The 13844-nt window shown below is 40.0% G+C and overlaps 3 protein-coding genes and 1 long non-coding RNA gene across 11 annotated transcripts; 3 read left to right on the top strand and 1 right to left on the bottom strand.

Annotated features, from left to right (window-relative positions):
- The first annotated feature begins 1036 nt into the window (after nucleotides 1-1036).
- Nucleotides 1037-4148, top strand: LOC148727397 (uncharacterized). Of its 7 annotated transcripts, none has more exons than XR_015989830.1 (5): nucleotides 1037-1810; nucleotides 2124-2552; nucleotides 2818-2903; nucleotides 3507-3698; nucleotides 3987-4148. XR_015989830.1 is itself a non-coding variant. In XM_088728147.1 (3 exons), exons 1-3 carry the CDS (start codon nucleotides 1433-1435, stop codon nucleotides 2821-2823), a joined length of 813 nt encoding a protein of 270 aa, XP_088584273.1. In that variant the 5' UTR covers nucleotides 1037-1432; the 3' UTR covers nucleotides 2824-2986. The 7 variants fall into 7 exon arrangements, 1 of the variants encoding a protein (XP_088584273.1); XR_015989829.1 differs by lacking the exon at nucleotides 2818-2903 and adding an exon at nucleotides 3121-3269 and having other exon boundaries at nucleotides 1038-1810; nucleotides 3551-3698; XR_015989828.1 differs by lacking the exon at nucleotides 2818-2903 and adding an exon at nucleotides 3121-3269 and having other exon boundaries at nucleotides 1038-1810.
- Nucleotides 3954-5855, bottom strand: LOC148727396 (uncharacterized). Of its 2 annotated transcripts, XM_088728149.1 has the most exons (3): nucleotides 5340-5855; nucleotides 5006-5249; nucleotides 3954-4604 (listed from the first exon to the last, which is right to left on the bottom strand). In XM_088728149.1, the coding sequence occupies exons 1-3, from the start codon at nucleotides 5582-5584 to the stop codon at nucleotides 4596-4598; spliced, it is 498 nt and encodes a 165-aa protein (XP_088584275.1). In that variant the 5' UTR covers nucleotides 5585-5855; the 3' UTR covers nucleotides 3954-4595. The 2 variants fall into 2 exon arrangements, with proteins under 2 accessions (XP_088584275.1, XP_088584274.1); XM_088728148.1 differs by having other exon boundaries at nucleotides 3954-5249.
- A 9-nt stretch (nucleotides 5856-5864) lies between these two features.
- Nucleotides 5865-7006, top strand: LOC148727395 (uncharacterized). Its single transcript, XR_015989832.1, has 2 exons — nucleotides 5865-6237; nucleotides 6498-7006. It is a non-coding gene; the product is annotated as an uncharacterized LOC148727395 (long non-coding RNA).
- Nucleotides 7007-10139: 3133 nt separating this feature from the next.
- On the top strand, nucleotides 10140-11269 carry LOC148727394 (melanocyte-stimulating hormone receptor-like). Its single transcript, XM_088728096.1, has one exon. The coding sequence runs from the start codon at nucleotides 10259-10261 to the stop codon at nucleotides 11144-11146; it is 888 nt and encodes a 295-aa protein (XP_088584222.1). The 5' UTR covers nucleotides 10140-10258; the 3' UTR covers nucleotides 11147-11269.
- The last annotated feature ends 2575 nt before the right edge of the window (nucleotides 11270-13844 follow it).

Raw genomic sequence — 13844 nt, 5'->3', positions numbered from 1 at the left:
AGTAGTTCCGTTTCTTCTCCAACATCTATGACTAGTTGTGACTGCAGAGAGGGTTTCTTGGAATTTTGCATTTTCTTTGCAGCTTCTAGGGCAGCACGCCCCGACAGATTAACAACAACGTTTGTTATTTCTGTGGAGCCAATGAAGGATTTTGTCAAGCACAACTTTACCTTAACTTGGTCAGACAGAGCTCGCTCCACGTCACCAAGGTTGTAAGTTTTAAAGGACATATTTACGAAGAGTTTTGTCCTACTTTGCTGGGTAAATGACCCAAAAAAATCAAGTCTTACATTTGTAAAGGTGAAGTGGCATCACTTTGCTGCGAAAGAATTTTAAAGTATTAGTCAAGTCCACAGAGGCGTACAAAATACATTAAAATTTCACGATATTATGATAAAAATATTTTTAAGAAACACTAAAAGTAACGCTCGTCTCACTGAAGTGCTTCAAGATGGCCTCAGGACGACGTGTAACCCTGAGGTTATATACTCCTGGGCGTATATAACCTCAGTCGCCATTTGAATTACGCTATTTGATCTTCTTTTGGTCTCAAAACATACACCAGTGTTGTTCGTTGCCTGGTAACAAAAAGTACATGACATGGAAAGTCATAGTGAGGGCCACAAGTCTTACTCTTACAACCATTGCAAGTAACTGGTTTCGGGGTTCTAGTTCACTTATAGTTTGTAAAAATATGCGGAATAGAGGATCAAGACAACTGGCCATTTTTTGTTCTCATTTTCAATACTGGGCGCGAGCATGTGAGCCGTTGTCGATACAGTCCGGCCTTGAAACTGATGCACTTCGTTCGAGCAAAGCCGAAATTGTTTGCTTTGCTACACTGATAAAAAGCGGCTGTCTGAAGTAAAATTGATCAAAGACCCAACGAAATAATTAAGCTCTTATAACACGTGGAACTGTGCAGAAAAAAAACCCTTTGGAGAAAGATAAATGGTAGCATTACGAATAGTCTGAAGAGTTTGATCCAAGTTTGTTTTTTTAGTACTTACCAGGAACTCTAGGGTTATGTGCAGAGTTTAAAGTGTATATGACATGAAATTTTTTTTTTTGTTTTCTGCTAGTTCGATATATATAACAAACGGTTCGAGAGTTAAAAATCGTTGAAAATAATTATAAATACATAGTTTTCGTTTAAACTACGCGCTAAGTTGGCTTGAAATTTGTCCCCTCGAACGCTCGGCCAAAAGGTCACGTGAACTTTACCTGTGACGTCAGGTTGTTTGACTCAGTAGACCACTTTCATAAATGGCTGCCGCATTACAATTCGTTTGTTTACATATAAATTTGACAGGGTGGCCTCGTTCTCCAGTACAAAATTCACAAGAATACATTATCTCAAGCGAGGCCACTCGGGAAAATTTAAGTTTAAACAAAAGAATATTAATCCGGCAGCCATTTATGAAAGTGGTCTATGGCGGAAAAGAATAGGCCAGTACGGAAAGGTGGACGTTATTGTGTGGCTGGGGCGCCCAACAATAGAAGCTGTACGAATACCAGCTACACACCTGGTATTTCGATGCACCAGTTTCCTGTAAATCCAACAGTGAGAGCCCAATGGGTGAAATTCGTGCAGCGGCACCGAGTTGATTTCGGCGAACCTGTTGCCAAACATGCCTCGTTGTGTTCGGCTCACTTTGAGCAAAGTTGTTACGAGGGCAGCTTGGCATTTTCGCTGGACGGTATGACGCAGATAAAACGGAACAAAGTTCTTATCAAGGGCTCTGTTCCAACAAGACATGCAGTTCTACCAGAAGGTCCTGAAGTTCTGACAGATCGCAAAAGGCGACAGGTAAGCGTTTTCTCGTGATCTCCGATCATAAACATTAACATGTGTAAGTTTTTCTGATGTAAATAACCTATTCTTTTGGAAGCATTTATGTGTAAAATGTCCGTGTCTAATTGCGGTTTTGCCGTGCTGAAAGCAAACTGAACTGCTAAAACCTATACCTTAGTGAATCATCAACATGTTCACTGGAGTTTTGAGTATTGATTTATACAAGCTTTGTGATCGTTTGGAATCCTACACATAATCTTAGCAAAAGCAAGGGTGTCTTGTGCTCGATATATTTTATCAACCAGGATATTTTATGTTTTTGCTGCAGCTAAGGCGTGATGCCTTTGCAGACTTTCATGAGTCAGAGGCGAAGAAAAAGAAGGTTGATGAGGCCAGGGAAGAATCAATGAGTAACCTTGTAGATGATCATGATGATGATACAAATGAAGAGAATCCGTTCAACATCGCAACAGATGTGTGCATGAGCCCAACTGATGAAAGTTCTGGCAGCACCAATACCTCAACTGCTACTGTTTCTGTTATCACTCCTTTCACTTCTCCAGTTGCCTTGACCTCCACCAACAATACCTGTGCTACGCCAGTCAATACAACACCATCCCCCAACGTAACACCATTGCAAGGCAGCTCTTGTGTAGATTGTGTATATAAATCCAAATTAAAAAGTCAGAAGAAGCAAACTATACGTCTAAGGAGAATAGTAAAGGAACAGAAAAAGGAGATAAGAGAGCTCAAAAGTGTGAGTGCTAAACAAAACCTATTTATGCTTTCTTGTAGCTTTGTATAATGGCGAAAGAATAGTATCCATATTGAACTTGATTCAAGTGTTCCTAGTGCTACTCACTCTCACTAGTACTGGATAATTTATTCCATCTTGTTTGTTTGTTATTATAGAAAGTAATTGGTTAGGTTCTTTTTGTAGCTATGTATATGTTGTATTACAGTGACTCCCACCTAAATATGTTGCAAACAATATTTTATCCTTTTCCTTTTACACTCTGCAGATGTAGTATTCCTGGAAGTTTTATGGCCAAAGTAGTGTTTTGTATTGCACTTTTAGCTCAAAACTGTCATTTTTGAAAATGAATGGGTATGTGACTGCTAAATGTTACACATGATCTATTGACCAGACATCATGCAACATGTCTACAATGTATGCAACTACACAAAACAGTATTTATCATTTATCACATTCCCATCCCCTTAATTCCTTTCCTTGGTTCTTTCCCTTGTGTTCCAACCATTATCATACACAATCTCATTTTCAGATTTTCATGTGTTCGCTCATCTAAAGTAAAATTTTCTAGGCACATACTGGCAAGCTTGCATTTTAATGAAAACCTCAGAAGAGAAACCCAAACATCAAGCGATGGAAAAGAATACATTCGGGTGACTTATCCAAAATTTAAACTGGGAGAAGAGGTTGTTAGAGAGGTGGCATCTCCACCTAGCTATGGTAATTATTGACCATTATGATTTTAAAAGTACAGTGGCTACACTGAACTAAGTGTAGGAAATGTTATGCTCTTTTGTTAAGAGTCAGATCACTCTTTTTACCATGATAAGTACTATTGACCAGCATCTTGTGTAAAGGACTCTGCTTCACCTTGTTTCCTTATATCTGATAAAACACTGTTGCATGTTTTTCAAATGACGTCGACATTTTATATGAATTGGGCTGTGATCTTTTCAGGGTATGTTGACACACTGAAGAATCTTCTCTTCACCTTGCCATAGGCAGAAATGAAGAAAGTAGATGAGAAGTATGCAGCAAGGGTACCAGAACCCCTCAACCAGCAGTTCCCAGACAGAGTAAATAAAGAGGATGCTGTAAAGTTTTACCAGGCAAGAAAGGCAACGAAGAAAACGTCACTATTTCCACCAGGTTAGTTTGCTTTGACTCTTCAAAGCTCATGAAGCGCAATGTTCAAATATGACATAATGTTCTACGTACCAACTGTCATGCAACCTTGTCCTCAGGGTCTATCTTCTTCCCACCCACTAGAACTGGGGAAAAGATAGACCTTGGGAACAAGTTTGCCATCATGGTAATGCACAATGTGATTGTCTCCACGGAGGATATCTTCTACATGTTTTTTCCATAGTAAAAGGATGCTAAACAAACAAACTAAAAATGCACTAACATAATTAAATAAATTTATTTATTTTACAGAAGCAGAGCAGGCGAAACTACAGATGTCTATCAGTGACAATACCTCAAGCAGCAGTCAACCCACTTCAAGAGGACCTTACAATTGCTCAATATGACAAAAACCATTGCGAAGTCACAAAAGCCGTTGCAAAAAATAAAGTGACCAAACTTTTGTCACAGGAAGGTTTTCTGCGTGGTACAATTTTCCTTCTTACTTCAAATTTTCCATGCCTGCATTGCACTGTACTCATCGACTTACAATATTTGCACTGTACCTACAACAAGTTGAAATTTTAAATTTAGTCAAACTAGTGTGCATGTAGAACCTAAGCTGTTTCTGGTTCACAGTCCATACATTACCAAACAATAGAACAAGAAACAACCACCCATGAAAATCAATTTGAAAATTGTTGTTTACCGAGACAATCAGTGTAGAACAATCATGTCATAGGTTTGATTACGTGTACTATGCTAGTCTCTGTCATGAGCAGCAGCAAAACCTCTGGTATTAATTTTTGTGACTGGTATTTAGTTCTGATATTATGGTAAACACAGGCTGGTAGTGGTCTTCTGTTATCCCAGCCCATGTAGCCACAAAGCCACCTTGTGGTCCATCGGTATCCAACAGCTCTAATGAACCTAGAGTAAAAGCACAATGAAAATTATATAGGAAGGTGTGTAAGAATGCTCTACATTACTACAGGACCCTGCCTTTCACCTCCCCATGACACACACATTCAAATAAAAAATATTTATGTTTAGGAATTGATAATGAACTGCAGGGCATTTCTCAAGCTTACATTTTCCTACAAGCTACTTTGCAAGCAATCTTATTAGTTCCTGTTTTATCTTAGGTCAGTGCATCAGATAAAAGTCCAAGTAAATGCAAAATCTAACTTAACTTGGTCAACTTTTATAGCTTGAGGTGCCTTAATTTACCCTGATTTATCTGAAGCTTAATCTTTTATGCCCAGCAAAGTGATTATGCTAGTTTACACATTGTATGTTTTTATTTATGTTTTTACTAAAAATGTACTGACTCGTTTTCTGACTCCACCTCGGCGACGGTAAGTCCCACCATCCTGGTTTCTCAACAAGGGAGCCACTTGGAGAAGAACTGCGCGGTTCCTAATCGCATCGTAGTCCTCGTGTTGTGTGATGCATTTTATCCGTTTAATGGAACCATCAAAAACCATCTTTGCAGATGAATTTGTTACCTCTCTGCAACATCGAAACTCCAGGGAACCAACTAACGTCCCGGTATTACATTGCTTGCAGCGACACCTGAAGAAGACAGCAAAAATGAATTGTTGTCTAACAAAGATTTGCTATAAGTCTATCTACAAGGAATTTTAAAGGACCAGTTTTACTAACCAGGAGTCTACGTCTACAGTTCTCTCGTATCTAGCCTCCAGAGTTGACGGGGTAAGTCCATCAACATCGGTTTGTTCGCTCGAAACGCCAGTTTCTTCGTCGTTCTCGTCCGCGAGCGGCTCATCTTGATATGGAGCTATCACACCAGTGATAACTCCCCATTCCTCTTCAGAACTGTCGCTTATTCCACAATCCATACTTTCTATAGAGTCAGACGACTCAATACTCTCGGAATCGCTGGACATTTCGAAGCGTGAAACGATAGAATTGAGCGAGTAATCACAGCGTGTTACAAGGAAAACACTGAAAGTTGTTGACCTTGCCAATCATAGGATCAAACAACCTGACGTCACGAGTCCCAATTCTCGGCCCAGTCTCCGGGAACAATTTTACACATAAATTTAGCGTGTTTCGGGCGCTAAAAATCGACCAAAAAAATTGTTTCATTCATTTTAAACTCTCAAACCGTTTATTATACACATGGAACTAGCTATCAACGAAAAAAAAAATTTCGTGTCATATACACTTTAAACGCTCCATGATTTCTGCCAGCTATTTCAAGTATGCCCATTCCAGTTAAAAGTTGTGGCTTCTCTACTAGAGCCTGCTTACTTCCCAAGTTAGGAAAGACGATACTCTGTGGAGTATCACAACAAGGATACTTTTGGTTGTAATGCTCTTCTAACGCCCTTCTTGTTGTCATGTGTTTCGCGCATATTAGGCAATTTGTAACGTAGATTTCTGCCATGGTTAGTGAGCACCGTTTTCGCGTCCAGCCATTCACGTTCTTGGAGCGGAAGAACCAACTATTCCGGCATGAGTTTCAAACGCGTGTGTTTCAAACCGGAGATTCATTATATGAAAGCTACGACAAGGGATACGTGTATTCAAGCCGGCGGTAGGTAATGAGATTTACCATTATTTCCAGGTCACTACCCAGATCTAAATAGTGATTCTCTTTCGCAGTCAAGTTTCCACAGCAATTTAGCGATCTCTAAAGTTATTACATGCTCTTTAAAAAGAGCACGAAAGCAGCATTTTTCTCCGATTAAGTTGACGTATGAAATACCTGAATAAAGAGGAGTCACTTTCCGAGTGTTTAGCGACTTTGCGTTGCGTTCTACTTCGAGTTATTTGTGCGTTGTCGATTTCTTTAAGAAGACGAAAGCGACGAACAGGAGAGGCTAATTCACAAAGAGCGAATAAAGAAGCAAAAGCAAAGACGAAAAGATAGAAAGAAAAGAGGTAAGCTAGGATCGCAGATCGCCGCAGGCGAATAAATACAGAGGCAGAGGTCCTTAATCAGAAACACGTCGATGAAGGAGAACTCGTTGAGAGGGGGACAACATGGACTAAGTGTCGCTAGTGACAATTTTAGTCTGGGAATTATGGCGAATAATGTTTACAAAAATAAGAGATGGAAGCCTTATCCTTAATACTTCAGAATGCAGTGCACCTCCATCCAGCCAAGAGGCCAGTTTTAGAAAATATATATATATTTGCAGTTTAGGAATAGCTGAACCTTTTTACTGGGTGAAAAAATTTCAAATTAACTTTTTTTCGCCACATTGACCCTCTCGCATGTTAATTTGTAGCATCTTTCAGCTGGCTTTAGGTAACTGTTGAATGTAGAAGCAGGAACCACGAAATAAAACGCTCTGCTAAGAGTCAAAGCTACTGATTTCCTACTCTGATAAGAACAGCAACTATCGCGCGCTGTATCATCGATCGATTGATTAATGGCTTTGAGAACTATGTTCGTACTAGCTAATCTCTCATAGGTTCGTACTTATAATTCCTACTTTTTCTCAAAGATTTCAAAGTGCTCCTGCTTGGCTCAACATAAAGGAAACGACGCACACTTCAATATGGGCGTCTCGTAATTTTTGTTTACTTTGAGAAGATGCATTTTCTACATTTTGTGATCCACGGAGCGCACTCGATACTTACCTCATAATGTTGTCTAGACTGACGTGTCAAATTAAATCTGTTGATAGATAGCCATGTGCCGAACCTCACTTTTCAACACCTTGTGAAAATCCTTCATTAAATTTTTGCCCCGCAGAGATGCTACGTGAAGAAAAATTAGACCCCCTCCTGACTTTGCGCTATTCAATAGCGCAAAATCGGGAGGGGGCAAGAAATTCAAAGTCGTATAAAGCTCGTCGTGGGTAGGCCATAGGGTAGGCCATGGCCTAGGCCACGTTTTGTCCACACCCCACAGAAGATGATAACATTCACACGAATGAAATTGCCTGAACTAGCGGACTATAGGATGGCCTTGAGGCCGACAGCAAAGAAGACGACGAATTAACACTCATTCTTGAAGTTATCACTAAAAAAAACGGCTCCATTCAAATAAAATTAATTGGGTAACTATAATTTTGCATAAGACTAGTAATTTGTGTGTGTTGATCATCGCGCGGCTTTTAGCCGAATATATATTCGATTTTCGGTATTCTCTTGTAAGAATTTTGTTTTTTAAAGAAATACTCAGCCGTAAGCCGAACCCCCAGTCTTGTTAACGTTTGATTAGTTCTCATTGTATTTTCGTGCAGAAATCCCTCAGCTTATAGGATGATAGTCTCCTCTCGCAGCCGTTCTTTGCCTTGGGATCCCTGTGTCTCCCTCCCCACAAACGGCTGCTTGTGGGGAGGGAGACACAGGGATCCCGAGACGAGGAACGGCTGCGAGAGGAGACTAATAGGAAAATAAATATCAATATGGTACATTTCAAGCCGGAGGATTTCTCAACTGATCGGCTCCCTCGTATCTTCCAGCTCAGCCAGTGATTTTAGAGAATGGGTGCAATCCTTGCTCTTATGACAACAATGGCCTTTTAAAATTTAACAAGAACTCGGTGCATCAATTGCCACAACGACACCAATTTGTAAATTCCCGCTGGAAAGATCTAAGACGATGTGCTGAGTACAAAATTTATGTTTTTGTTTATGTCCAACCATATCAAACAAATTGCAAGTTGTTTGCTTCAAAACTTTGTTAAGTCTTGCGTAAGAGAAATAGAAGCGATATTGATGTAAGATTCGAGAACCCGGCTTGAGAAGACGACGGTGTCCAGCTTAAACTTGCGGTCACTAAAGTCGGCAAAAATTCATGTAACGTACCACTTTCCCGTAGATTCGAGAACTTTCAAAGGACTTGTTAACATTCTGTCCCTTTTCTATTTTTTTCGATACGCAAATGGCTCGTTTGAATTTGGCCCTTCTATGTTGTCCTCCCTGTCCTCCATCTCACCGCTTTGAGTTGCAACTTCGGATTTAATCCCCACGTTTTCCGGAATGTAATTAAAATCCGAGTCATCGGAGAAGAAACTTTCGTCAGAACAACAGGAAATATCGGACATAATGACACATAACTATCACTGAAATAACCAGGGAAATTACTAATTACAAAGCCCTTGTTTGTATGATAAGAACACATGCTTAAATTACCACTGTGACGTAGGCGCCCAGTCCCCTCTTTGCTCGGCCAGACATTTTAAAACATGTTCTAGAGTCGTTCTATTTTGATGTAAAATAATAAAAAAATAAGTGTCATAGGGACTTTAACTGAGTGAAGCAAAATGTGCTCAGTCAAGCGCAAGTGACCACGAACTTCCTTCAAAGTGTCGGTCATGCACAAACGCAATACACAAATATAGAAACAACCCATCAGCGAAGCAGCAAGAATCAAAATCCACTAAAACTGCCTTCTGAAACCTATCAATCACCATGGAGTATTATGCATGCGTAGCAGATGGAAGTAGTCGCCTGAAAAAGAGTAATCGGTAAGTGACTAACGGGTTATCATGAGACGAGCAAAAAAAAAAAGCTTTTAATATAATCATGGACTTTTTGAGGCTTGGCATTGAGCTTAATCAAGCATGATTAAATTCCAATTTGTACTACGCACTGAGTCTAATGGTTTGTTCTAGCTCTCGTTCTAATCTGATTTGTTGGATATAAAGTCACACTGTGACAACTTACGCCTTGTGAGCTTATTTGCCTTTATGGGTGCAAGCTTCACTCTGGATGATGCAGTTTGTAGTACAATTTAGGCAGCTGCACATTAAGCAGGTAGGAAAAAAAGTTAAAAGGAAAACTTCACGGATCACAGGAACAGGCACGACATAAAGCAAAAAAATCACGATGCGAGAATAACAGCTTCAAGTTATGCGTCGAGGACACGAGGGAGAAAAATTTCAGCCACCATTGCATAATATATGATACATCATCTCTATCAGTAGCAGTTCTAAGGGAGGGGTAGAGGGGGGCCGCCCTGCCTTATTTTGGGTAAAATGATAAACGCTAAGGGAAGGAAAGCCGGCAGGTGAATAGACACAAACAAAAACACCCCCCCCTTAGCTCAAGGTCTGGATCCGCCACTGTCTATTTACACATTTGATAGATTTTGTAGTTGAGAAAATGGTCGAAACGCTTGTTCGTATGTTTTCAGCTTTTTAAGAGAGATTAGGAATAAATTCCTTTAATTAAATTATAACTATATATTAATGGATGTTCTACAAATGTGTACATCAAGAACCTCTTTCTTTAGTATTGTGAATGGATCTTGTATTTTCATTACATGCCAGTGTCTAGGGTTCCCATGGTTACTTCGGTTTAGAAACAGCACACTTGCTACGCTCTCTCACATCTAGCCAATAAGATTACAGTTTGAAGGCATACTAGGTTGTCTGCGAAAAAAGAAAACTATTAAAATCGGACATATTGTTTAAAAAGTTTGTTAAATACATCACTAACCTTGTTGACATTGCCAGAGTCAATCAGGATGATATAAATAATAAATGAAGTTCTGTCGGAGGGAGTATTAGATTTAAGGCAGAAATCATAGTATTTAAAATCGTTCGCCATTGAGGCGTACCTTCATAGTTTAGGAAAATACGTTCAAAGGATACAGTGATGCTCAATAACACAACAAAAAACCCTTTACAAGACGAAGGAATTTCTGTGCAAGAGTTCTCAGGAAATTACATGATCGTCATACGTTATATAAATATTTTTTTCAGCTGTACAGCGCTACTCGGAAACTCAAGCATTCTACTAACCATTTGGAAGACATCGTTGCATTCGGCGTCGAATATTCTTTTATCAAGTCTTGCTGTTTCAGACCTTTCCATTGGTTTGGTTGTCCAACCTATTTTTGTGGCTGAAATGGAAACCTCAGCAACAAGAGAAGGTTTAGTCTACTTTCATATTTTGGGCAGCATGACCTGTACTGTGTCTTTGTACACTGTTTCAGCAATTACACTAGACCGTTTGCTTGCTGTTCAACTGCATTTGAGATATGAAATGGTAGTTACACCATTTCGTACCACTTTGATAGTAATACTTATTTGGCTTTACGGCGCCCTTTTTTCAATTTTTTGGCTACTGAATTTCGACTTGGTTTTCAAAGTTACCAGCATTTTTATTATATGCATTCTAATTGGGAACTTTGCTGTTTATTTGAAAATCTACCTCATTGTTCGACGCCATCAAAGACAAATTCAGCAACAGCTGCAGCTACAACAGCAACCGGCGAATAACGAAAACATATTGCACATAAAAAGATTCGTGAGATCCGCTGTGAATATTTTTCTCCTGTATATCTTACTTTTGTGCTGTTATATGCCCTTTGCAGTTTACCTTCAACTGAATTTTGTGAGCAAGAGGGATTCTATTGTTTATATCACAACGATGACATTAGTTTTTGTCAACTCCTCGCTAAATCCATTGTTTTACAGTTGGCGAGATACCGAAATTAGGACAGCCTTGAAACAACTGTTTTGGCGATCGTTTCAGACCTGAAACGTTTATGATCTGATCAGAGACTCTAGCTCCAGTCACGGTGCTGCGCATTTCCTCGTTATTTATCAAGTGATTACGGAGTCAGTCATATCGAGGTATAAACCTCCAGCTGCACCAAATTCGTCTTACTGCATCACCTCAAGTTGGAGTACAATCAATTCAAATGTCGAGGAGAAGCTGTTTGTTTATAACTGCTGGAAAGCCGATTACACTTGAAATCTGCCGACCGGATTAGGCGGAGAAATGAGTTGTTTTCTTAGTTCAGTACTATTGACGGCGTAGCAAACAATTTCATTGACTTAGATAAAGGTTTACAGTTATCTATAACTGTTTTCTTGAGTTACAACTCTTAAATCGATCAAATGACAGAGTATGGGCATAGATGAGTATACACTATAATACGCTGTAATCATGAGCCGAAAGAGAAAAATAACGGAGCAAAGATACGAAGTTCTGAAATTCCCCGACTGAGAAAACCCTGTTAAGTTATTAGTCTTCTTAGGTGAAAGCGGTTTTTAAATATCACATTTAATTCTGTTAATATACGTTTGTCTTAATCTGCGCTGGTCAAGTGTATTTGCACAGGTATATATTATGCTTTAATTTTTTTAAAAGTCATGTTTATGAAATTGATCCCCTTACAACACCATTCGAGGTTTCTTTTCTTTGTCATTGCATATGGTAGCCGAAGCCTAAACACGATGATATGCGGGCCTATTTTTGACACTTGCCGCTTTATCTTGAATATGTTCTATCCTTTTCTCTTAGTTACAGCTTTTTTTGCCCTGGTGTATGTTCAGATAAGAAAAAATTAGAGTTCTTTTGGATTCTTCAACACTTCCGAGCATTAATTTTGTCGAAAATAACGGCGCTGATCATTACTTCCTTTGCGGGGAATCGTTTGTGGCCTTCGGTGTCTGAAGTTTGCCGTTATCTTTCGATTTATTTAATTTTATTTTTATTTCTATTTTAGTTAGCTTCGCCAACCGGCAGTGACACCGCAACAGCTTGCGCCGATTACTGCGGGCCCAATAATCTCAACCCAGGGGAGGACATCCATCACACAGTAATCTCGTGTGTGGGAAATTAACGTCTCCTACCCCAACCCTGCAGGAGACGGGACCTCCATTTGTTTGTCCCTATCCGAGAAGACTAGAATATCTAACCACTTCTTGATGTTATAGAAAGGCAGCAAATTCTTCTAAATTATTTTAAGACCCTAAGTGTTGGTCCGGCCGGGGCTCGAACCCTCGACCTCCTGCACAACAGTCCAGCGGTCTATCCATTGAGCTAACCGGGAGTCGGTATTACTTTTTGCTGAACTTTCAATCTTTGCGCCACAGTTAACGAGATATTTCTCTTGCATCGTGTAAGATGTCACGGCCGCGTGACAGATGCACGCAAATTATCACCGAACCGTTAGCCCGGTGAAGAAAAATTCATCACGCAAGTTTTCACAATTTCCTTGATGGCGAAGCCGACAACGAATGGATGTCACGGCCGCTTCGCGTGACAGATGCAAGCAAGTATTACCAAATGTTAGCCCCGTGAATTGAAATTCGTCTCGCAAGTTTTCACAGTTACGCTGATGGTGGAGCTTTATGCCTATAATGTTCTGGAGTTCGCTTATACAGTTCGCTTATACAGTTCGCTCATACAGTTCGCTTACAATTCGCTACCACAGCTGCATACCTCTCATTTGCAATCAAGATCAAATGATAAAATGATGCGTTGAAGGTTGAGTACAGTACAAAGCCAGCAATGCGATCGATCGCACAGATTATGTTCTCCGACCCAGTTCTATGGAGAATCAGTGCATCAAGAGCGATTGTCAATGGCATAGAAACTGCGCCAACTACGAGATCAACGCAAGCCAAACTGGCCAGAGGAATGTTCGAATTTGTCTGTAATTTCTTGTATCTTTTTACTGCCACAATCACGAAAACATTCAAAAGAATAATTGGACAGGCAATGGTTGTTACAAAAAATTGATAGTTGAAGGGAAAGTGTTTGCTTCAGGGATTAAAGTAAGGTATTAAGTGGGGATTAAATACCAAATGTATTTTACAACCTGAGACTTATATTCTGCATGATTTATCAACGCATCAGCGTGGGAATATCGAAATCTGGAAGCACGTGGGAAGCTTGGAGAACACGAGTGAAGCGTAAGAGTTGCTCGAAGGCAAACGCAACAAATACCCTTTGGGGTTGACGAGCCAATTGTTTTGACAATTTCAACTGAGCATTTTAGGTGTGTCAAGGGAAATCCCACTGCATGCTACACATCCATGCCCGCACTCAGATTAATCATCAGCTTGGTAAATGGTTATATGAAGCGACCTCGCGTACCTGAACTCAAACAAAGATACACGAATTTATTACCTATTGTGTTCATATCACATTTAAGCAAAAGGTTCTACTCCTCTCCTCTCGAGGATATTCACATGTACGGTATTTGGCAACTGAAGTATCTGTTTCCTATTGCTCCCTTTACCTTTAAGGTCGGCACACACGAGGGGACTAGTCCCTGCGATTAGTCCGTGCGACTAGTCCCGGCGACAAGTCTTTGAAGGGTTTACACGAGGGGACCGGTAGCAAGGACTAGTCCCTTAAGGCGTTCACACGAGGGCACTCAATTGCACAAGAACATAGGAAAATTAAGAGGCAAAAGATGTTTCTTAGTCTGGAGCGTTACACG

Source organism: Stylophora pistillata, chromosome 7, assembly GCF_964205215.1.
Source record: "Stylophora pistillata chromosome 7, jaStyPist1.2, whole genome shotgun sequence".
Lineage (NCBI taxonomy): Eukaryota > Metazoa > Cnidaria > Anthozoa > Scleractinia > Pocilloporidae > Stylophora > Stylophora pistillata.
This window is presented reverse-complemented; position numbering and strand designations above follow the sequence as displayed.